The 25,258-nt window shown below is 42.5% G+C and overlaps 1 protein-coding gene across 2 annotated transcripts in view; it reads right to left on the bottom strand.

Moving 5' to 3' along the window:
- The window catches only part of LOC124804771 (ubiquitin-protein ligase E3A), a 130,462-nt gene that overhangs the window by 80,400 nt on the left and 24,804 nt on the right, over positions 1–25,258 (bottom strand). For both annotated transcript variants that reach the window (XM_047265089.1, XM_047265091.1), the window contains exon 4: positions 20,708–21,258. In XM_047265089.1, the coding sequence (XP_047121045.1) occupies positions 20,708–21,258 (551 nt within the window). The remainder of the gene's footprint in view (positions 1–20,707; positions 21,259–25,258) is intronic.

Here is a 25,258-nt window from a genome sequence, read left to right as displayed (position 1 = left end):
TTACCACTACCTTTATTGTTATTTCAGATTATACAGCCATTTTTAATATGAGTAGTGAAGATTCTACTAGAACTGCAATCTTGATGCATGACTGCATCCCCTTACTAATGTCCAGTGTCTTCTTAATGGTTGAAGCATTTAATGTACCATCCACAAAACACGGATAATAAACCTCTATGATACTAATACAGGTGTTGCAAATATAAGCAATTATATCTACTACAATCTTTGGCATAGTGAGGGGTTTGTAGGACAGAGACTGGGGAGACAATGTGTGATAGCAAATGTTATCAGAGTTTATTTAAGTGTAATTCCAAGGATGTGGACTTGCCTTCAAAGAATGAGATAGGCAATATGTTCCATGGAGGTCACGATAAGATAATCTTCGTGTGTCAGAATACACTACAGAATGCATTTGAAACTTAAGATTACTCCAAATTATCTGCAGTAATTATCTGAAAAATTGGCCTTTATGCTTGCAGACCCACAGCATGTTGCCCATTAACAACATGGTACAGTAGGATCTAAGAAATTATGACAGAGCATCACCATAGACGGGTTCATAACAAATTGAGTCTAGTTTGGTTCTAGGACAGACAATAGCACAGGCCAACAATGGAAAAACTCTTTGCTGAAAATACCTTATTCTTATGTTTTTTAGGGTTTACGTTTAAAAAACTGTATCACCCGCCATTTCTTCACATTTTACAGTTAAATTTATTAAATTAAGTGATTTTTAAAAGAATTTAACAGATTTTATATAGTTAAAGTAATTTGAAAAGGAGGTGTAATGACTGTAGATGACATTGATAGCACATGAAAAAGGTTTATCTATCATACTTTGGACCTAAACTTGGTGATCAAGATAAATCATGGGCGCTGCATACGGTATGTTGTGTGTGCGTGTGTTGAAGATCTGAGAAAATGGTCCAAAAAGGAGGTAAAAGACCTTTAGATTTGCTGTTCCTATGATCTGGAGGGAGCCAAGAAATCATTTCGATGACTGCTACTTTTGCAGTGTTGATATTACTGGTCATAATTTGAAAAACAAGAAGGTAATAAGCTACCCTAACCTTCTGTCCACCATACGACCACTAGGGCATGGTGTAGATTTGCCAGTTCCTGAACCACCAGATGATTTAAATTCCATCCAACAGAAGTATTTTCTGATGTACAATCTGATTTACACGAACCAGATGATGATGAATTCCATTATAATACAGAAAGTCTAGAACCCAAATTGTTTACTCAGACTGAGCTTAACGATTTGGTTAGGGATCTGGGCTTAACAAAAGAAAAAGCTGAACTGCTTGGCTCTAGGTTAAAATAAAAGAACTTCTTGGCAGTTGGAACCAGCATATACATGTATAAAAAGATAGAGCAGCAATTATCAAAGCTTTTTCAACAAGAAGGTGATTTAGTGTACTGCTCAGACATTCCCCGTCTGATGAATGAATTTAGTATTGAATGCAAAAAGGTAGACTGGAGGCTGTTTATTGATTCATCCAAAACTAGTTTAAAGGCTGTTTTATAACAATGGTAACGTGTGCACCTACACCTGATGGACATTCTGTACATATGAAAGAAAGCTATGAAAACCTAGAAATAGTGCGAAATAAATAGGCTATTCTGCTCATGGTTGGATGGTATGTGGCGATATAAAAGTAACATGCATGCTCCTTGGTCAGTAAGGTGGCTTTACCAAATTTCCATGTTTCTTGTGTGGATGGGACAGTAGGGCTAGGGATCAACACAAGTGCAAAAAGAACTGGTCTGTGAGGGAGTGTTTAAAACCTGGTGAGAAGAACATTCTACACAAAAACCTTGTAGATCCAAAAAACATACTCCTACCACGTCTACATATAAAGTTAGGCCTAATGAAACTGTTTGTAAAGGCTTTGCCTAAATAAGGACCATGTTTTAAGTATCTCTGCTAAAAGTTTTCACACCTTTCAGAAGATAAACTAAAAGAAGGCATCTTTGTTGGACCTGAAATTAGAAAATTGATTTTTTATGTTAACTTTGAATCCACGATGACCTTAAATGAGAAAAGGCATGGATATCATTCAAGCAACTCGTTACAAAGTTCTTGGGACATGAAAAAGACCCAGAATATGTTTCTATTATAACTACAATGTTAAAGAAGTTTAAAACTTTTAGGATGTTTAATGAGCCTGAAAGTTCACTTTTTGAACAGTCACCTTGATTATTTCCCAGACAATATGGTAGATGTTAGTGAGGAGCAAGGAGAGCATTTTCACCAGGACATTAAAGTGTTGGAAAAACGCTACCAAGGCCGCTGGAACACCAACATGACGGGGGACTATTGTTGGTCACTTTACCGAGAAGTTCAGCAAGTGACTCACCGTAGAAAAAGCTACATAAGAAGCTTTAAAGACAAAAGAGAAAGAAAATACAAACCAATTCCAGCTGACAAGTGAAATCACTATTAACACATATCATTGTTTTAAGTAGCTTACTGTAAATACAAACTATGCTTATGTTGTAACAAAGCGTTTAATTAATTTCCCCATTTTCTGTATAGCACAGGATTTTTATACTATATAATAAAACGTATATTGCTCAAAAACTATGGGTGATATAAAAAACTAAGGTTGGATTTGGATTCAGCTCATAAAAATCTATAAAGATCGGCTATAAAAGTAAAAAAGTTTTTTAAAAATTTTTCATTGGCCTGTGTAGTTTAGTGAGTGCCTCGTTTAACTATACACCAACAGCTGGCACTTAACAAAAACTCCCCAAATATGCACTAAAAGGCCTCTCTTTTCACAAGAAAAGTATGCTGGTCTCAATTGGTGGCCATACAGATCTCCCAACCATATGATACAATTCTTTGGCAGCTTGACAGTACGTGGACGAAATACTCCAACCTTCTGTTATGATACACACTGGCAACTTTTGTATCTGGACTAATCTAGAATGGCATACTGGTAGGTGTTGGTATCAATAAAACACCCTGGCTAGATGCTCTTCCCAATGTTAATCCTGTTGAAACTGTTTGCGATTCACTTGGAAGGATGTACTTCAGTTAGCACAGTACATCCCACGACTGTTCCTAAGCTGAGAAATGCTCTTCGTGAATAGTGGTCCAGAATCTATTATCTCATTCAAACCACATCACAGAGGCATGAAGCTGTGATGAACATTCACAACAGTCAAATATTTACAGTTGCTTTGTCTGCTTTTGAAGCACAGCACAGATTATCCTCTCACACCTTCAGCCATACAGATACAAGTTCCAAGACAGTTACATCAACATGTATACTTTTCCTGAGAAAAGAGAGACCTTTTCCTGTTACAATCTGTTTATTGACTTCTTAGTTCAAAACTGTAGAAACTGTGGAGCATTCAACCAGGTACAGGTATAATGCTCATACAGATTTATTTATTTTTCATTTTTATTTATTTTTTTTAACTGATTCAAATGATTCTGCCTTCTGAACAACATTATTCTTCTCTAATCAGAAAACAAGTGTCAACTCTGGTATTTATCCAGTATTATTCTTATTTGTGTTGAAATTTCAAAGTTTTTTTGAGTGGGTGAGTGCCATCTATCCAGTCAACTAAATATGTCATCAAGATTGTACTTTCTTGCATCCAAAGACAGAATTTTATTTCTGCTCTTAGCACTGTTATACTATAAGTTTTCTTCCACTTCACTTGTAACTTCTTTATGGTTCACACACACACACACACACACACAGATGTCCACACCTAATGGTAAATATTCAGATTATCAATCAAAACTGCTTTGAGTTTTATTTTAAATTGATCAGTATTATCTCTCTTCCTCTGTTAAACAATTTATGTTTGGTACAGGAAACACCGAAAAACTATAAAATGTATGTGCCTGCAGAAGCATTCAGCGTAACCAGAGCCTTTATCAGTCCAATCCCTATGATTTACAGTATTTTCACTACACCATTTTACTGTAAATGTTATCGAAAGACCAAGCTCCCCAATAACTACACACAGTTATGACACTCAATGAAGAAACAAAAAATGGCATCTTCGAAAGTACAATACATTTGGATTTTTAGATAAACACGCAAGAAGCTCATAAAATAAGAAAGATAAGCTCCTCACATCATTACAGCAAACTGACAAATCTAAGGGTATTCCTACAGATGGCTCAAATGGCTCTGAGCACTATGGGACTTAACTTCTGAGGTCATCAGTCCCCTAGAACTTAGAACTACTTAAACCTAACTAACCTAAGGACATCACACACATCCATGCCCGAGGCAGGATTCGAACCTGCGACCGTAGCGGATGCGCGGTTCCAGACTGTAGCGCCTAGAACCGCTCGGCCACTACGACCGGCATTCCTACAGATGTACTAAGCATAACAGATCACCTGCCATCACGGAAATTGAATAAATGCACCAAGACACATACTTGTTAGCACCACATTACTGTATGTTTTCAGTCTCTTTTTTTATCCTTAGTGTGTCTCAGCTTTGTTGCTCATAGTCAATGGTCATAATCCAAGAACTCTTATGGTACTACCTTGATATCCGTAATGTTCCTACACATTTCACTACTGCAGAGGATATAGTCAACTATCGACTTTATACTCAAGTCAATACTGTAGCAGGCAATCTTGGGGCTCTCCATTTTCTTGAACCAGGAAGTCATGTTCAACAAACCTTTCCTTCAGTGGAAATCCAATAGTCTTTCACCTTCCAACAGAAAACCAGGATAGGTGTATAAGGATATGGAAGCTGAAAGAAGAAGAAAGCAGGGTAAAGCTGAAAGAACAAGAAAGCAGGGTAGAGTATCTCACAACAGCGAAGGAAAATCTCCCAATAGATGAACCAAAAACTGTGACAGAGGTGTGAAATAGACTTAAGATGGACTAAGTGCACCGGAAGCATATGTGGATGGACACGCAACAAAAAGAGACGGAAACACCATGGTGTAATGAAGAAATGAAAGAGTTTGCAGAAGTATAGATCTTTTAGCGTATGGATCCAGAACAGGACAGTCAACAGTTGAGACAGAAGAGTACCATAAAAAAAAAAACTAACACAAAAAGAGTTGTGGCAAAGGAGAAAAGAAGATGGATGGAAGAGTGGACTGCAATGGTGGCAAAAAGGACAGCAAAGATTCATCAAAGGTCCTGTATGGAATGGTTAAAAGTAAAAGATGCAATGATATGATGGACTATATTCAAATGGTGAATAAAAGTGCCCAAGAGATAGAAAATAAGGAGGAACGTAAGATCATAGGGAGGGAGTATTTTGAAGAACTCCAGAACCAAAATGGAGACCTAGGTAACGAGGAAGAAATTGAGGCAGGAGAAGAAGAAATTCAAACAAAAGAGGACTTGACAGGGAGAAGCACTGTGATCTATGAGAGGAGGCAAAGTACTACACTTGGGTGAGCTGTGTGTACAGGTGGTGTGAACAGCGGATGTTGTGATACAATGTGTCTATTGACTTATGAAAATTGTGTGAAAAGAGGGGATGACCCAGAAGACTGGAAGAAGACAATAATTGTCTCAAACTTTAAGAAAGATATTAAAAAATGTAGAAAAGAGCATTAAAACTATCAGGGAATCATATTAATGAGCCACTGTGCAATGATCTTTGAGAGATTTGAAAACAAAAAATCTGACAAAAAACTGATGGAAAGCTGAAAGAAGAACATGGGTTCAGAATAGGAAGGTCCACAGGAGATATAAATTTCACCATATGATCGATACACCAACACCACTATAAATACTGAGTAGATCAACTTATGGCCTTGGTGGACAGTGAAAAAGCATATTATTCTAATGTAGAGAAAAAGGAATGGAAGTCCATGGAGAACAGAGGAGGAGAATAGCAGACTATGAGGAGGATAGGAGAAATATACAAATAGAATGTGAGCTGTGTGTCAGAGGGCGAAGGACAGATCAGATTGGATGAAATAAATGAATGGCTTGATGCAGGCAAGTGTATTTTCACCACTGATCATTGTTGTGATGGATAATAATTACCAAAGATGAACCAGAATTAGTGAAGGTTATACATGACTTGGGGAAACAAAGAGAAAGAAGTGTAGGAGCAGTTGGGCATATGGCAATGAATGGTACAAGATGTAGCATCACCGCTATTTTTTTTTGGCACAGCTGACTAAAATAGTGACATTGCCATGGCTATAGCAAAAGGCCATGAGGGTCGGTGAGTCCAGACTGATCACACACTGTTATGTCAAACACTGTTTTTTGACGGATGTATGCAGTCTAACAGCTACCACCTACAAGGAGAGGTCTACATTAGTCTGTGATGCAACATGGTTCTACAAGCTGCCACCAGAAGACTTGGCCTCCACTACCAGTAGGCCTACTGCTGACTGACTCTGATGCTGTGGACTTAACACCTTCCACCCAGAACACCATCTCCCAGGTCTACTTCCAGGCACTGCTGGCCTTCTGCCCCAGGGAGCAGTCATTCAAGACCAGAGCAGTGCAGCCACCCAACCACCTTCACCTGTGTGAGCATACTGTTGCTGTCTGCCTCTGCTTGCATGGACAGACACTACTGCTGAGGGCTGTCTTCCTCCACATGGTCCACAGCAGGGTTCCACACATTCCATGTGTCCTGCCCTGAGCTATGAAGCAGCATCCATATGGCATCCAAGCACCAGCACGTGTATCTGAGTCAGCAGTTCTCTACAGTCGCTAGCATCACCAAACGCTGCCCGTGGCCACAGGCAGCTAACTTGCATCAGTGCCTTCACACCCACTGTCTTCAGCAAACATCCTGGAGGACTTTGCCACAGCAGAGTTGTACACTGCCTGGCACTACAGCCATAGTGATGGCCTGCATATAACTTCACTGGTAATGACTAGGTACACGGTGCATTGTGATCTAATATGTTGCACTGTATGCACCTCACTGGCTGCAAATAGTGCTCCCTAGTGTGTGATCATATACAGATGGCTTGATGGCAGCTGCTAGACTGGAGGCTGGAGTACTGGATGGGTGGGCAATTATTACAAATGACTCAGTAATGTTTGACAGGGGAAGCAAAAGCATTTGTTAGGTACCATGATGGGTTGAGAAATGCACTTTAATTCAAGAAGCTAAGGAAAGGTCTCTGACAGTGCTATACGAAACAGAATAGCACAAGATTCTTTTGGGAGCAGCTGAGCGAAGTGTCACAGAGGAATAATGAGACAGTAGAGAGTTTTGTAAATTAGAATCAGAAAGGCCAGTGTAACTATGTATGAGATAATGGAGAATGACAAATTGACAAAAATTATCCTCCAAGAGGAGGAGCACTGGGTGCTACGTGCCTTTCCAATTGGGGCTGCCACCTGATATGACAAGGCGGGTATGGGCATGAACCCTGAAAGGGTCACCATTAGGATAGCTACAAAGCTTGAGGAGAGATGCTGCAACAAGAGCACAAGAAAAAGGATATGTTTTCTCTATAGACATAAAACGTAATAGATGTGGATGTTTGGGTACAAAGGCAGAGGCAGTGTCACCAACAACCATGTTGAATGAATGGTGTGGTTGGGCACAATCAACCAAACTGTAGGAACGAGAGGAATAACTGGCAGGGGCTGAGTAGTCAACCATTATAATGTCAGTGGGCTCTCCATTTCCCCCTGATGGCATTCCCTTTGAATTATGAAGCTGTGGAAACATAAGCAGAGATGGAATGTGCTTTAGTTGGTAGGAAGAGTACATCCTCATTTGAATATCAAGGGTATATCAGGCATTATGTGGGTCAAATGTTTACTTGCACAGTTACACCAATCTACAGACTTGTTGCCACAAACATTATGATGGTTTGTTGCTTGGGGGGGGGGGGGGGGGGGTTAAGGGACTAAACGACTAAACAGCAATGTCTTCAATTCCACGATCTGGGATAGTTAATCCAGAATTAGTGACATCTGTGAAGTATGATGAAGGTACATACGATCGGTAACATCGAGGTCTTGAGGGCAATGACGCCAAAGCTGAGAAAGAATTTATGGAGATAAGTATGGATCGGGCTTGTACGTAGGTCAGAGTAGATGAGGGGACTCCTAGGCCTCATCCAACAGTGAAAAAAACTCTACCTCATGTCTGACCTCTGACAACTGATTAAGGGTGACGATAGTAACAGAGCAAAGAATGTCAAGTTGACATATTTAGAACAGTAATAATAATGTAATGGGAATCAGTTGGACCATCGACCATATAAAGAGGAGGAAAGAAATAGTTAAGCAGCATATGAGTGCCCCCCTGGACTCTACATACAACAGGAGATCGGTCCAACTACAGCCGTTTGGCCCCTGCTCCAGAGTAATCAAGGCATTAAAGAACACCCACTATCCAAACAACTACCTGTAAAACAGAGAAAGCGGTGTGGCAATAAAGGAGACAAACCACATCTAAAAGCAATTACAAGAGAACTAAGAGATGGAGGAAAGAGTGAGGTGGTCAGGGAGATAGGATCACACATCCCTCAGACCCAGCAGGCAGTGTCCCTGCCCTGAAGGTAGCACAAAACCTATTGAAAAATAAAAACCAATTTCATAGAGAAAATGGAGAACAATTTCCCATTTAAATCATTTGTGAATCATTTGCCAGTGTTTGAGACAAGGACTCTGAGGCCTTGCTTAGCATGGAGGTCCAGAAAAAGTGGACATTCCACCACAACAAGGACTACTGTGTGTAAGGCTCCATAATTACAATGTGGGAATGGCTCATTATATTAGGGAACATTCTCAACTTGTTATTTAATTAGCAGAAAGGCAGATGGAGAAGAACAGGATGAAGATTCTGTCACAAAGTGTGTTATAAGGCATTCAGCAAGAACTGACACATTGATAAAAAGGCCATCCTGAAGGACAAGACCTGTGAAAGTTGTTGATTGTTTGTGGTGCAGAAGACTATAGAACTTGGCCTACACCTGGGATGAAGAGGTAAATATTCCCAGGGAGGAGACTTCATGTTCCCAGCATTCCATCTTACAGCAATTAATTAAACAATGAGCATCGGTACACAGTCGCTTAAAAGTGATGCAGTTGGTCTGTGAACATTGTCACTTGAAACACTAAAGGGCTCTTCAGTGATCCTAATCAGCTACTGCAATGTCTTTCATCCACCATGGCACCAGCCAGCTGTGGAAGCGGCCTGTGCAAAGGGGAATAGCAGCCCCAGTGGCACAGGTGATATGGCATTGTAGAAGTCTCACACAACCTCATAGATGGAATCAGACAGAGAGGGGGCAAGATGACAAAAGAGGCATATAACTACCAGTTGTCTCTTTGAAGCATCCTATGTAGCAACTGGACCTTCATACAGTGGCAAGAAAATGAGGGATCACCAGTAAGTGATCCTTGTCTCAAAGATGATATATAGCGACCAATGCAGTGAAACCATGAGATGGGTGGAAAAGATAATGAAATCCATACCTGAGAAGGTGGCACGGGTGGCACTGAGGAGGTACAGATCACGGTCGATAGGAAGCTGGTCAAACAGAAGGCTTCTACCAGACAAAGTGGTACTCACCCGCAGTGTGATGTGCACTGAAATCCCCAAGTAATATGCCCTCTGGGGCAGCACAGTTCTGACAGAATTCACAATAATCACGGAATGCTGTGGATAGTCATCAGGTAAGTGTGTTTTTGTAGAGAAATACACATTGCAGAAGAGGAGGAAATAAAGTGTTGTTGTTCAGGCAAGTGATGGTAATACCCATTACAATTCCACTGAATGATCACATTATGGATGTAGAGGTTAGGTAGGAAGGGGCCAGGAGGACTGATCATAGAATGAAATTTTCACTCTACAGCAGAGTGTGCGCTCATATGAAACTTCCTGGCAGATTAAAACTGTGTGCTGGACCGAGACTCGAACTCGGGACCTTAGCCTTCCGCGGGCAAGTGGTTCGCAGGAGAGCTTCTGTGAAGTATGGAAGGTAGGAGACGAGGTACTGGCGGGATTAAAGCTGTGAGGATGGGGCGTGAGTCATGCTTGGGTAACTCAGCCGGTAGAGCACTTGCCCGCGAAAGGCAAAGGTCCCGAGTTCAAGTCTTGGTCCGGCACACAGTTTTAATCTGCCAGGAAGTTTCAGGACTGATCATGCCTGTCACTGATGGCAGTGAACCACATCAATGAGCACTGGTTCAGAATCCAATGACATAGGGGGATCTGGCAACTCCAAGGTCACCACAGTAGCCTTGTCCTAATTCTCCTCCTCCACAGCATTTGGTAGCTGAGATTTTTGTGAGGGCCTATGGAGGAAGAGCGGGCAGCTCTGGGACCAGAGCCAGTCATCAGCTGGTGTTGGGCCTTTGATCTGTGGTTTTCTGGGAAGAACAGTCTCGAGAGGGAGCCCTGTCACCAGTAGACATCTGAGGAGGAAGTTGCTCCTTTGGCTGCGTTCCTGAACTGAAGACAGTACCATAGGAACCACAAAAGAGGTGGTGTGTGTGTGTGTGTGTGTGTGTGTGTGTGTGGGGGGGGGGGGGGGGCGCAAGTGATTTCGAAGAAATTGAACACTGTATCAAGAGATTTAGTCATTCATACAACCAATCATAATTTTACGTGCTTCATTATATGTCAAGTGGGCACTAGATTTATATTCCTGTATTTTCTTTTCTTTCTTGAAGGCTGAACAAACCAGTGAATGTGGAGGCCATTGTTCACTATGGCTACCTCCATGGAGTCATTGTCCAAAGTTATTAAAATTTAGGTCTGTTGAGCAGCGGGACAACATACGACCAACGCCCAAGCATCGAAAGCACCTCATAGGTGGTGGGACCTAAAGTTTCATGTTACAGTTCTACATCATGACTAACTTTTTCTGGGAGGATATTCCTCTCAAAGGTTATGATAAAGGTGTCTGTATCTATTATATTATCACTGGGACCTTTTTGGGTGCATCTGACAAAATGTATGCCTCAAACTCAAGATTGGCTCGTAGCTGCTCGTCTGTTTGGAGCATAAGGTCTCAGTGGAAGGTGATTTCTTTTGTCGTATTCAAAGTCTTATGTGTGACAATGGCCACTGGTAGGTCACACACATGTTCACATGCATGAAGAGCTGTATACTGTGCAGCAGAAGAGGTTTTAATCAATTGCAATCCACTGCAAATTTTTCCTAATTGCTCAACTTCTCTTCCACAAACAACAATGGCTTTGTCGCAATGAAACAATTCCCCATCAGTCAGGCTACATACTAAATGTTGTATAACTTGTTTCACTCCTAGATATCTGGCTTGTCCCTCTTCCCAAGGGGTAGCCAGCTTGTGGAAAGAAGTATGGTTGTAGCTGTCCACATTGGAGTTCTGATTCCTGTCTGAAGAGAGAGCTGGATTAGAAAGGCCACTGTTCTGGTGTAATTTAAAACATTTCATGAGGGAAAGTCCACCCTGCTGCCATCTATTCCGATCATGGGCTCTTCCCACTGGCACCGTTCAGTGTTACACCATCCGCCACCGCCACTGCCGCCGCCACCGCCAAGTGGGATGGGACAGACTGAAGATGGGAAAATGTGTGTGTGAATACCAACAGCAGAGCTGTATCTCTGCCAAAGGGAACGGGCCAAGAAATGCCTGACTTTAGTTTTCTAGAATGACATGGACGTATGCGAGGTCCAGCTGTTTTTAGGCAAGTCAGGTAAAAGGGTGCCATTGGGACATACTAGAGCAGCAACCTGTTTGCAAAAGGCTGGCGTGAACTTGATCTGGTTTGTGGTGATCCTGAGGTGAATGTTTCAAATGTCTACAAACACTGATGGAATTGTTTATTCAATTAGAGTTAACCCTCTCAGCTTTAGTTGAGGCCTGAAGACGATGTACTGAAACAACGAACTGGCAGCCACATAATAAATAAGGACGACTATGTGTTCCATTTTATTACACAAGTCTCAAACCTTCAATCAGAACAATGGACATACAAAACCTCTAACATCATGGGTTTGTTTTTACTACTGATCTGCATTAACTAAAAATGGTTCAAATGGCTCTGAGCACTATCGGACTTAAATGCTGTGGTCATCAGTCCCCTAGAACTTAGAACTACTTAAACCTAACTAACCTAAGGACATCACACACATCCACGCCCGAGGCAGGATTCGAACCTGCGACCGTAGCGGTCACGCGGTTCCAGACTGTAGCACCTAGAACCGCACAGCTCTGCATTAACTAACATTTTTATACATTTAGAGTTAGCTGCAGTTTGTCACGCCAACTAGAAATTTTGTCTAAGTCATTTTATATTCTCCTACAGTCACTCAAAGATGACACCTTCCCATATACCACAGCATCATCTGCAAACACCCACAGGACTTCTGCTTACACAGAATGCCCGACATGGAACCAATGGAGAGAAGAGAGTCATACACAGTAATGACAGGGTACTGGTCAACACAATGTGACCACAGCGTGAGATAACAGCCATCTTGTTTGATTGGTCATAACAGACAGAACAGCTTAATTCACAGTGTTGACATAACATTGGAGCACCGCAACAGGTGTGGACAAGTCTGTGTAGACAGACACCGTCTTTTGTGGGCTGGACTGGTGGCACGCATGCATTTGTGTTGACTTCCACTGACTAGATCCTACCAACACTGCAGACTGATATGGGCACATGAACACAGACACTGGCATGCTGACTGGCAAAATGTAGTGTTTTCGGACAAGACCTGCTACTTCAATCTGTCCTACAGAGATGACTGAATACGACTTCAATGCTGCCACTGTGAACAAAATCGGGCAGACTTTATTGTTCACTGGCATAGAGTACAAATGCCGAGTGTGATAGTTTGTAGCATCACCGCCTGTAACACACAGTCTTGCATCTTATGTCTCAGGGGTAATCTGAACAGCTACCACTACATTAGGGAGGTTGTACAGCCCACGGAGTTGTCCCTACTGCAGAACGTTCTACTTGGTATATTTCAGGAGAACAATACCGACCCAATGTAGCAAGGAATGTGCAAGCCTCCTTCGATGGGTACTACTGCTTCCCTGGTGTGCCTTTTTGCCTTGTGTGTCACCCATAGAATGACATGGAATTTGGCTGGTCGGCAACTTGTATGTTCAGGTCCTCCTGCAACAACAACTGATGCTTTGTGGACACGCCTTCCAACAGCATGGCAGTGTATTCTTCAGTGGCATATTCAGGTGCCATTTATTCCATGCCATGCTGTCTAGTGGCTCTAATTGCAGTATGTGGTGGTGCTGCTACTCTGTACTGAATTTCCACTCTCACAGTGCATGTACAAGTCTTTAATGCTAACCATTTGTGTAGTGTTTGTCCCTAATCAGTGGCACGATTTCACTGAGAACAAATCTCCCAGCTTTGGCATTTCATTTCACTTTTTCCAAACAATAGTGTATATATTCACTCCCTAGTGGTATTTGTGATCTGTGGGTAAAACAGGAGTAAATTTATAATCAACTCTGCAATTCACAATCAGAATACTACAGGCAAATTTTCATACAGACTAAGGTTCAGAATGGAGTTTTACATTCTAGTGCAAAATCAGTAACGGATACAAGGCAGGAAATTGTAAATACCAGTAACTGGGTCTAACACTTTGCAAGGATATGAAACGGAATGATCACATCGGTTCAGTCATGGGTAAAGCAGGTGGTAGACTTTGTTTGGTTCGTTGGTTTAAAGGTGGGAGAAGGGACCAAACAACAAGGTCATCAGTCCCTTGTTCCTAATAAAACAATGCCACAAGTGTGACAATAAAACGGACGAAACATATAACACAAAACGGAAAGAAAGGGAAAGCCACAAAGACGAAGGGAAGGCAACAAACACTAAAAGGAACAAAAGAGGACAAGAAAACAGAGAGACACTAGAAACAGAAGAGAGCAAAACATGCACGCAGATTACAGTGGCTGGCCAACCGCGAGAATAAAAAGGGAAAGCCAGCCACTCTGCAAGGCTGGAGGACACAGAGGGACAAAGGACATGCGCTAAAACCTACATAGAAGTATAAAACCCATTCTCACGGATAAAATGTAAAACTAAAGCTGCAGAGGAGGCATTGTCAACACCGAAGGCAGGGTCCTGGGAAAGTTAAAAGTCTGCCGCAGAGTGGCTGAAAGTGGGCAGTCCAGCAAGAGGTGGATGACTGTCATTTGGGAGCCACAGCAACACTGAGGTGGGTCCTTGCGACACAGTAGGTAACCATGCGTTAGCCACATATGGCCAATGCAGAGCTGGCAGAGGACAGCTGATTCCCTGTGAGAGGCCTGCATGGAAGACTTCCACACAGTCAGTCTCCTTATGACATTCAGTTTGTTGTGCGTGCTGTTATGCCATTCCGTCTCCCAGAGCTGGAAAACCCTGAGGGGTAAGACAGAATGTAGGTCAGCTTCGGAGATGCCTATCTCCGGAAGCGGTTACCGCGTCCCCTGTTTGGCCAGCCTGTCGGCAAATTCGTTGCCGGGGATTCTGATGTGTCCTGGGATCCACACAAACACCACGGAACGGCGGGACTATTCCAGGGCATAGATGGACTTCTGAATGGACACTACCAGAGGTTGGTGAGGATAGCATTGGTCAATAGCTTGTAGGCTGCTCAATGAATCAGTACACAGGAGAAATGACTCACCAGGGCACGAGTGGATGTACTCAAGAGCACGAGATATGGCCGCCAGCTCTGCAGTGAAAACACTGCAGCCAACTGGCAAGGAGTGCTGCTCAATATGTCCACCATGAACGTATGCGAAGCCTATGTGACCATCAGCAATTGAGCAGTCGGTGTAAACCACTTCAGAGCCCTGAAACACGTCAAGAATCGAGAGGAAGTGACAGCGGAGAGTGGCGGGTTAACGAGTCCTTAGGGCCATGCAAAAGGTCCAGACGACACTGGGCCACCGATGCGGGAGATGGACTGCCACGGGCGGGAAAAGGAGACGGTAATTCGGATGCTCAGGGAAACTATGAATGTGTGCTGCACAACTGGTAAGCAGTTGCACATGTCTGATATGCGGTGGAGGGAGACCAGCCTCGACCAGTACGCTGGTCACCAGACTCATCCTAAAAGCTCCTGTCGCTAATCGAACCCCACAGTGGTGCACAGGGTCGAGTAAATGCAATGCTGAAGGTGCTGGCGAACCATAAACCACACTCCCATAGTCAATTCGGGACTGACAAGGGCTCTGTAGAGTTGCAGCAGCGTACAGCAATCTGCACCCCAATTGGTGTTGCTCAGGCAATGGAGGGCATTGAGGTGCTGCCAGCACTTCTGCTTAAGCTGACGAAGATGAGGGAGCCAAGTCCATCAAGCGTCGAAAACCAGTCCTAGGAACTGGTATGTCTCCACTACAGTGAGTGGATCGTCATTAAGGTAAACTGCGGGTTCCGGATGAACGGTACGCCGCCAACAGAATTGCATGACACATGACTTTGTGGCTGAAAACTGGAACCTGTGGGCTAGAGCCCATGACTGCACCTTGTGGATGGCTCCCTGGAGGCACCACTCAGCAACAACAGTACTAGAGCAGCAGTATGAAATGCAGAAGTCGTCTGCATACAGAGAAGGTGAGATGGAGGGCCCGACAGCTGCTGCTAGATCGTTAATGGCCACTAAAAATAGAGACACACTCAATACAGAGCACTGTGGGATTCCATTCTCCTGGATACGGATAGAACTATGGGAGTCACCAACTTGGACACGGAAGGTATGGAGCAACAGTAAGTTTCGGATAAAAATCGGGAGTGGTCCAAGGAGACCCCACTCATACAATGTGGCAAGGATATGATGTTGCCAAGTTGTGTCGTATGCTTTATGTAAGTCAAAAAAGATGGCAATCAGGTGTTGCCGCCTAGAAAAGGCTATTCGGATGGCAGACACTATGGACACAAGATTATCAGTGGTAGAGCGACTCTGGCAGAAGCCGCCCTGACGTGGAGCCAGCACGCCACGTGACTCCAGGACCCAACCCAAGTGCCTACATACCATACATTCCAGCGGCTTACAAAGAACATTGGTGAGGCTGACGGGCCGATAGCTATCCACATCAAGCGGGTTTTACCGTGTTTGAGCACCGGAATGAAGGTGCTCTCCTACCATTGCGATGAAAAGATGCCATCGCACCAGAGCCAGTTGAAGATGATGAGAAGGTGTTGCTTGTAGTCAGATGAGAAATGTTTAATCATCTGGCTGTGTATGTGATCAGGACCAGGAGCTGTGTCAGGGCAATGTGCAAGGGCACTGAGGAGTTCCCACTCTGTAAATAGGGCGTTACAGGATTCACTGCAGCATGTAGTGAATGAGAGAATGTTCCCTTCCAGCCACTGTTTGAGTGTGTGAAAGGCTGGGAGGTAATTCTCTGACGCAGAGGCTCGAGCAAAGTGCTCGGCAATCACTTTTATGTCAGTACATAACTCGCCATTTATGGTAACACCGGTGACAGCTGTTGGGGCCTGGTACCCGAAAAGACGTTTGATCTTTGCCCAGACTTGGGAAGGTGACGTGTGGCCCCCAATGGTGGAGACGTATCTCTCCCAACACTCCTCCTTCCGTTGTTTGATAAGGTAGTGAACACAGGCACAGAGCCACTTAAAGGCTATGAGGTGCTCCAGGGAAGGGTGCCACTTATGCCACAGTACAGCTCACCAACACTCCTTAATTGCTTCAGCGACTTCCAGCGACCACCAAGGGACTGCCTTACGCCTCGGGCACCCTAAAGAGCGAGGGTTCGCATTTTCTGCCGCAGAGACAATTGTGCTAGTCACCTGCTCAACCATCACATCGATGTTACTGTGTGGGGGAGATTCAGCGATGACAGCAGAGGTGGAAGTTCCCCAGTCCACCTTGTTCAAAGCCCATCTGGGCAGGCATCCATGTGCCTGATGCTGGGGCAGTGACAGGAAGATGGGGAAGTGGTCACTACCACAAAGGTCATGTGCTCTCCAGTGGATAGATGGGAGAAGTACAGGGCTGCAAATTGACAAATCAATGGCCGAGTAACTACCATGAGCCACATTGAAACGAGTGGCAGCCCCAGTATTTAAGAGGCAGAGGTTGAATTGTGACAGTAAAGTTTCGACATCTCTGCCTCGGCCAGTAATCATGGTACCACCCCACAAGGGGTTATGGGCGTTAAAATCTCCCAGAAGTAGGAAAGGTTTAGGGAGTTGATCAATCAGTGCAGCTAATACATTCAGGGGTACTGCACCATCTGCAGGAAGATATACATTGCAGACAGTTATTTCCTGAGTCGTCCTTAATCTGACAGGGGGGTTTGAAGGGGCACATGTTCACTACAGACCAAGTTTAGGACAGAAACGCAAACTCCACCTGACACTTTATTATAGTCACTACAGATCCTGTAATATCCGTTATAGCCACGGAGGGCAATGGTCCGCATTGCAGGGAACAGGTTTCCTGGAGGGCAATGCAGATAGCAGGTGTAAAGCTTAACAGTTGCCGTAGCTCAGCCAGGCGGTGGAAAAATCCACTGCAATTCCACTGCAGGATGACATTGTGAGACTGGGAAGGCATGGAATGTTCAATGAGGCAGTTTATACCTCAGAGTCACCTGCTGCCACCGATTTATTGCCTGCGACAGATTTATTGCCTGAGCAGTCTATATTTACTGTGTCTGAGGGTCTGGTGAGATCTAGGTCCTCAGCGGACACCAAAATCTCCACCCCATCCTCAGCCGCAGAGCTTGTAGGTAGCAGTGGTGTGGGTGCCACCGCAATTTCCTTAGTCTTACGGGGTTTACTTTTTAGATTTCTCTCACTGCTCCTTGGGTTTCCCTGGCCAGGAGGACTTCACTGGCTCAGTCCCCGAGACTGAGAATGAGCGTGAAGCCCTACAACCAGCTGCCATCCCATATGGTTGGGGGGAGGTTGTTGCTCCCGAAGTAGATGGTGCAGGAGCAACAGAAATGGAAATGCCCCCCAACCCCCACCATCAACGGGGCAGATGTAGTCTTCTGGCTCTGAGAGGTGACCTGGGTTGGCGGAGCTGATGGTGCCAGGACTGTTGTAGCGGCGACGTAAAACAATGTCACATGCACAGGATGCAGGTGTTCGAATTTTCTCTTAGCCTCAGTGTAGGTCAGTCAGTCAAGGGTCTTGTACTCCGTGATTTTCCTTTCTTTCTGGAGAATCCTGCAGTTAGATGAGCAAGGTGAATGGTGCTCTCCACAGCTGACACAGATGGGAGGCGGGGCACATGGAGTACTGAGATGTGATGGGCATCCGCAATCTCGGCATGTGATTCTAGAAGTACAGCGGGAAGACATATGGCCGAACTCCCAGCACTTAAAGCACCGTATCGGGGGAGGGATATAGGGCTTTACATCACACCAGCAGACTATCATCTTGACCTTCTTGGGCAAAGTATCACCCTCAAAGTCCAAGATGAAGGCACCGGTGGCAACTTTCAGACCCCGGTGGACACGCCAGACAAAATGTACAGTGCACCGCTCTAAATTGGCGCGCACCTCATCGTCAGACTGCAAAAGAAGGTGTGTGTGAAATATGATACTCTGGACCATATTTAAGTTCTTATGGGGTGTGATGGTTACAGAAACATCCCCCATGTTGTCACAAGCGAGTAACTCCTGTGACTGAGCAGAGGATGCTGTTTTGATCAAGACTGACCCAGATCTCATTTTGGACAAGCCCTCCACCTCCCCGAACTTGTCCTCTAAATGCTCAACAAAAAACTGAGACTTCATCGTCATGAAAGATTCCCTAACAGCTCTCGAATATACAATGTGTGTGTGTGTGTGTGTGTGTGTGTGTGTGTGTGTGCGCGCGCGCGCGCGCGCGCACAAGCATGTATAATAACAGGAAATAGAATTTGCCTGAAAGCTAATACAGTTTTCAATCTTCTTTATGTGCTTGCTAATGACTCCATGTCTCCACTATGCAGTGAGTTGTTATCCTATATTCTAACTTACTTTTCTGCCACGACTTTCCATATTGTAATTTGTAATTCAGAATCAGTTCCAAAAAATAAATAAGTCACACACACACACACACACACACACACACACACACACACACACACACACACAAATAAAAATAAATAAAAAAAATTAAAAAAACTGTGCTTCAACATTGCATATTTCCCCAGTTTTTCAAGTTTGCAACTACTGGAAGAAGGACCAGGTCATAGCACTCTATAAAAAGAGTAGAAAATCGGAGCACATAATTACCGACCAATTTCACTGAGATTGATTTGTTGTAGAATCACGGAACATATTTTGTGTTCAGACATAATGACATTTCTAGACTGAGAAGCTCATCTGCAGAAACCCGCGGTCACGCGATACACAGCTGGCCCTTTTTTGTGCATGATATATAACAGGCTCTACATACCGGCTCCCAGGTTGATGCCATATTTCTCGACTTTCGAAAGGTGTTCGACTCAGTTCCGCACTGTCGTTTGCTCCAAAAAGTGCGCGCTTACGGTCTATCCGATGACATATGTGGTTGGATAGGAAGTTTTCTAACAAACAGAGAGCAGTATGTCTGTCCTGAATGGGGTGAATTCAACAGAAACAAGCGTAACTTCAGGTGTGCCCCAGGGCAGCATAATAGATCTGCTGCCCTTTATGATTTAAATAAACGATCTGATTGATGGTACTGACAGTGGCATTAGATTGTTTGCCGATGATGCTGTAGTCTACAGGAAAATAGTACCACACGAAATTTGTGAACAAATCAATGATGATTTGCAGAAAATAAATGCGTGATGTAATGACTGGCAGTTATCTCTCAGTATTAGTAAGTGTAACCTACTGTGTATAACACGGCAAAAATCCACATTAATGTACGAGTACAAAATAAATGCCCAGGATTTGGAAGCAGTAACATCCGTCAGGTATCTGGGTGTGACTATTCAAAATGATCTCGAATGATCAGATTATACAAGTAACGGGCAAGGCGAGCTCCAGATTGCAGTTTATTGGTAGAATCCTAAAGCAGTGCAGTCCTTCAACAAAGGAAATTGCTTACAATATGTTAGTTCATCCAGTCTTAGAGTCATCTGTATGGGGACCCTTACCAGTTGGGTCTCATTCAAGAGATTGAGAAGGTCCAAAGAATAGCAGCAAGATTCGTGACTGGTACATTTAGCCGTGGTGAGAGCGTTACGAATCTCACAGAAATTTTGAAATGGGATACACTTTTAGATAGACAACGTGCTAAACAGAAGAGGCTGCTCACTAAATTCCGAAATCTGATCTTCACCGAGGATGTAGAGCATATATTATTACCACCAACTTTCAAATCGCGCAATGATCACCATTCAAAGATAAGGGAAATTAGAGCTCGTAGTGAGACGTTCAGTCATTTTTCCCTCGTGCAACCCGCGAGTGGAACAGATTGGCGGGTGGGGGCGGGGGAGGGGGGACGGATATGACTTTGGCGCGAATTGTGCCCTCCACCACACACTACTTGGTGGCTAGCGGAGTATATATGTAGATGTAGATACTTTATGTTGTCATGTTACATGATGTTTTGCAAAGTCCCCTCACTGTCTTCTTCTTGTACGCCAAGCACAGATTTCTACCAGTCGTCATCTGGTTTCACAATATGACCAAAGTCAAAGAGACAGCCACAATATATCATGACAACATTAATTCTATCCCAAACTCAAAAATCTGTGAATAAACAGCTTCAACAAGAAAACTAAAATGATCATTGCATATTTTCTCTCTCTTACTCTTTTTGATTTGTGTGTTAAATTATAAACAGACAAACCTCAAGGAACTCTGACTTTCCCAGTTCTGGAATTTCAAATACCACAACAAGGGCATGTAAAATTTCATCAGAGTGTACACCGAACATAAGATCCAGTTCCACGTCACCAGCCAATGACACTAGAGCATTCACCAGTGCACTCTCAAAAGCCGATACAGGAAGGGCAAAAAGTGCCTCATAAGTTCGACGCAATGAAGCAAAGTCTATCCAGACCTCATCCTTCACACTCTTAGTCTTGCTCTCACTTGACTGACACTCAGCTCCTTCCACATCACAAGACATTTCTGTACTGTCCTCATCCTTGTCCATGTCTCCCTCCATGATACGCACATCTTCCTTCTTCAGGTTTTTCAGATTCTTGGGTGCTTTCTCTAACACAGCATCAATCGGAGAATCTGGATGCTCCTTCCTGAAGCTTGCACTCAGAGATGGGATACTGGAGTATACTTCACCCAGAGTCCTAATAAGCAAGGAGTACGAATCTGCCTCCTTACACTTTCTAATTACTTCCATCAATTTTTCTTCTGTCAAGTAAGGAACAGTCTTCTGAGCTGTAATATAATATACAAATTATTTGAGTGGTAGTATGTGAAACACTTATGTTTGTGGCAAACAATATTTAAAACACACACACACACACACACACACACACACACACACACACACACACACACACACACAATCAAAATACATGCATGTAGCATTACCATTAATGTAATGGAACATGCTGCAAATAAATTAATGAATGTATAAATATGTCTGAAGTAATTTCATTTATAAATATAATTATTTAATGTATTAGGCTCTGAAGAGAATAGAAGCCTCACACAATTCATAGGTAAGTGAAATTACATGTGAAATCAAAAGGGATGTGAGGGGTAGTCAAAGTTTTGGTTATAACCTCAGAAAGTAAAGTTATTTAATTAATTTTTACTTTGTTTGTATGTTTATATTTGCAGTCCTGGCACATATTGAAATCCCTGCACGACAGAGCCAGAGCTTGTCCACAGGAGTGAGAACCAAAAGTTGAAGCCTGCTGATAAAAGAGTGAATCATGTCGTAATTAATTTTTGCCAGCAGCAGAGATGTGGCAGCTATGTCAGGCCAACTACAGCTAAAAAAGTAATACGGACTTGGACTGGCCTGAAATATCTGCACCATTTCCAATGCTGACAAGAACCAATTTCCAGACAGTACATCTCAGCAACTGGCTGTGCTATTTACTTGTGTCTCCTTTAGTGGCAGACTAAGGTATTATTCTGCAGGAATTTCAGTGTGTAACAGGACTGCAGTTATATATAGAGTTCAGATTTTGCATATTTTGAATACCATTTTTTTTATTGTACCTAGTGTTGTACCTTTATGAATTATGATATTTTGGAGGTACTAGGCTACTTTAAATTCAAATTTAAAATGCATATATTTGCATATTTTTGGCAATTGAGCATATTATTGTCATACTTGGAGGGGATTTAGAGGTCGTACTGAGGTTCATTTTGTTTCCTGACAACCCAAGAACCTCACAGAGTATTAGGCAACAAATTTCCAAAATGAGATAATACGGGACGACCCATCAGAATAAAAACCTTTCAGGTAAATGTGGGCAGTTTATAGAGGGACATAGTCTTGTTTTTCCACTGCGGCAGTCTCTCGGTTAAGGAGGCAAAAGACTTGTGATGGTTCATTGATGCAAGATGGATTATTGGTGTAGACACGTGCTTCGGTATTTGTTGCCCGCAGTTCATGCGTGTTCAGGTCGCTCACCTGATCTCTGCTGTGAGCCAACAATGCCCTACTAGTTACTGTTGGCATTTCGGAATATGAATCATTCTTGTGTGTGTTTCCGTGCTGTTCACATCGAATCTTTGCTACCTTCTTTAAATTACAAATATGCCCAGGCCAAAAACCAATAATTTAAGGAAATGGATCAAGAGCGATTGTGCTGTCACAACGGACTGAAAAATAATATTCTGCCAACTATGTGAAAAAGAGGTAAGTTTAATTTTGGTGGTGGTGGTGCGGGGGAGGGGGGGGGGGATCGAAGTTTCAATTTTTAGAAACTTATCTGTAGTCCTAATTCACTTTTTTGAGTGACTATCTCGCAGGTACACACTGTTCTCTTTCATTTTTGTACAATTGCACATACTTATTGATATTTATTCCCTTCTCTGACGCTTTAGGTCAGGGTTGAGAAAAATTTCAACTGGATCAGCATAAAAAGACATCTCAGCACCAGAACAATGTAACCAAGACATGGTTAAAAACTTCACAGCAACCACTGATCTCCACATTTTCGAAGCATATGGACGACAAAAATGAGTTCAATGAAGATCTTTGCGAGACTTTAATGAAAGCAAACATCCCCTTGAATAAGCTGGAGAATGAAGGATTAAGGACCTTCTTGAAAAAATACATAGGAAAAGATATTCCTCACGAGGCAACACTCAAATGGCACTATGTAGACCCATTGTATGAAAAGGTAAGGTCTTTCAGTAATTTTTATGAACGTAGGTACATGAAAGTCAATGGATATAATTTGATACATACATGGGCCAAAATAATAGTCGTTTAACTAAACAAAAACCAAGAAAAATAAATTTAAATTATGTTTGAATGTTTATTTTTGTAAAATGAACAATTACTTGAATGTAAAAAAAACTAAATTTAAAGTGAGTGAGCTTTTTCAAGAAAGGAAAAGACAAATGAAGAACGAACTTGAGAAGGAGACAGTCTGTCTCAAAATGTTCACTGCAAAAAAGAAAGTAAGTTTATTTTTAAAGAGTATAATTTTTGTGTGTGAACTAAATGACTATTGTTTTGGTCAATATACAGATACGTAATAAAATAGTCAAAATATAGGTAAGTGCTAAAACGGATATAGTTCGTTTTCGTATGTATCTCTCCTATGTAATGTCCACATGATTGTGTTTTTTTTAAATTTAGATTCTCTATTACAGACATTGGACAATATTAGGAAAGACATTGGTGATTCTCCGGTCTGGCTATCCGTTGACGAAACCACTGATTCTTGTGGTTGGTATATGGTGCAAGTCATAGTTGGAAAACTCTCTGCTGAAGAGGCTGGACGAGGACACCTCACACTGTGCAAAGAAGTGGAGCGAACGACACACGCCACGATTTCACACACTGTGCAGGAAGCATTGTGTAAGTTTCACCAATATTGAATAGTTTAAAATAAATTAGACGTAATATAAGAGTGCAATTTTTTACATCATATCCTGAGCCAATAATTAGTTTTTTACATCATGTCCTGAGCCAATAATAAAATAATAAAAAAATTTGTAAAATCCTTTAATTTTCTTTCAGGTGTAATATGGAGAAGTTAAGATCAGAAACGTACGGAGAACAAGGTTTTGGCCATTGTGACGGATAGTGCTGCATATATGCTGAAGGCCGCAGAGTATCTCCAGGTGTTTTACTCTAAAATTATTCCCCCCTCACGTGTCTGGCTCACGGCACCCATTGAGTCGCTGAAGAGGTCAGAGCCACATTGCCCGAGTTCAACAGCCTTATATCTTCAGCAAACGTTTTCATCAAGGCACCAAATCAAGTGAAAGCTTTCAAGACTGCTCACCCAGACTGTCCTTTGCCACCTGAACCAGTCTCGGACTATTATGCAGACAACCACAGGAAAGTTGAAGAGGTATGAATGCATATGTAGTTCTGGATAAATTGAATAAGAAAAAAAAAAAAAAAAAAAAAAAAAAAAAAAAAAAAAAAAAACGAACACAACATAGAATTCCGATATTAAGCTTATTTCTCTGTACAGCATTTTTCAGCTTTAAACCAATATTCACTAGATTACTACTTTCTTGTTCCAGGCCCTAAAGGGCTTTGAAGATAGTGAAAATTTAGCCATAACATAAGCCAAGGATGCCCTGAAAATTCCAGCATGTTATACAGCCTATCTCTCATCCGAGCGCACTTGGGTAGCCTTCCAGACCTAATTGAGAAACACGAGACTCGTAACATGGAAGTTACTAAGGCAGTGGCTCTCGTCGAAGGACTCAGGACACAGAGCAAGAGTTGGCCAGGTCCGATCGGTGAGAGACTTAGAAGATAATTGGATGCAGTTCTTCATAGAAATCCTGGTTGGCCTACGATTCAGAAGATCGTTCAGTTACTGGAAGGAGAGAAACGCTCCGAGAATCTAGATTTCACATTGTCTGACGTTACTGCTCTTAAATTTTTCCCTGTAGTCATGTGATGTTGAACGATCATTTTCAAGATTGAAAATGATATTATCTGGCCACAGGAAAAATTTTCATGTAGAGAATATGGAGAAAATGTTGGCAGTTCAAAACATTTTTAGAATTTAGCAAACTTATCGTGTAAGTACCTCTGTCATACTTAATTTTTTCATTGAATTATAACCATTATTGAAAATATTTGATGGTTATTCATTAATTTTCCCAAGTAACATGCATAATTAAAAAAATTATCTTAGAGAAATGCATAATTAAAGAATTTTACCTGCATATTTAAAAGCATTTTCTGGCAGTAAGACAATATTTTAACTGCATATTTCGA

The sequence above is a fragment of the Schistocerca piceifrons genome, chromosome 7, assembly GCF_021461385.2.
Source record: "Schistocerca piceifrons isolate TAMUIC-IGC-003096 chromosome 7, iqSchPice1.1, whole genome shotgun sequence".
Taxonomy (NCBI): domain Eukaryota; kingdom Metazoa; phylum Arthropoda; class Insecta; order Orthoptera; family Acrididae; genus Schistocerca; species Schistocerca piceifrons.
Note: the sequence above shows the minus strand (reverse complement) of the source record. Positions and strands in the feature narration are given on the sequence as shown.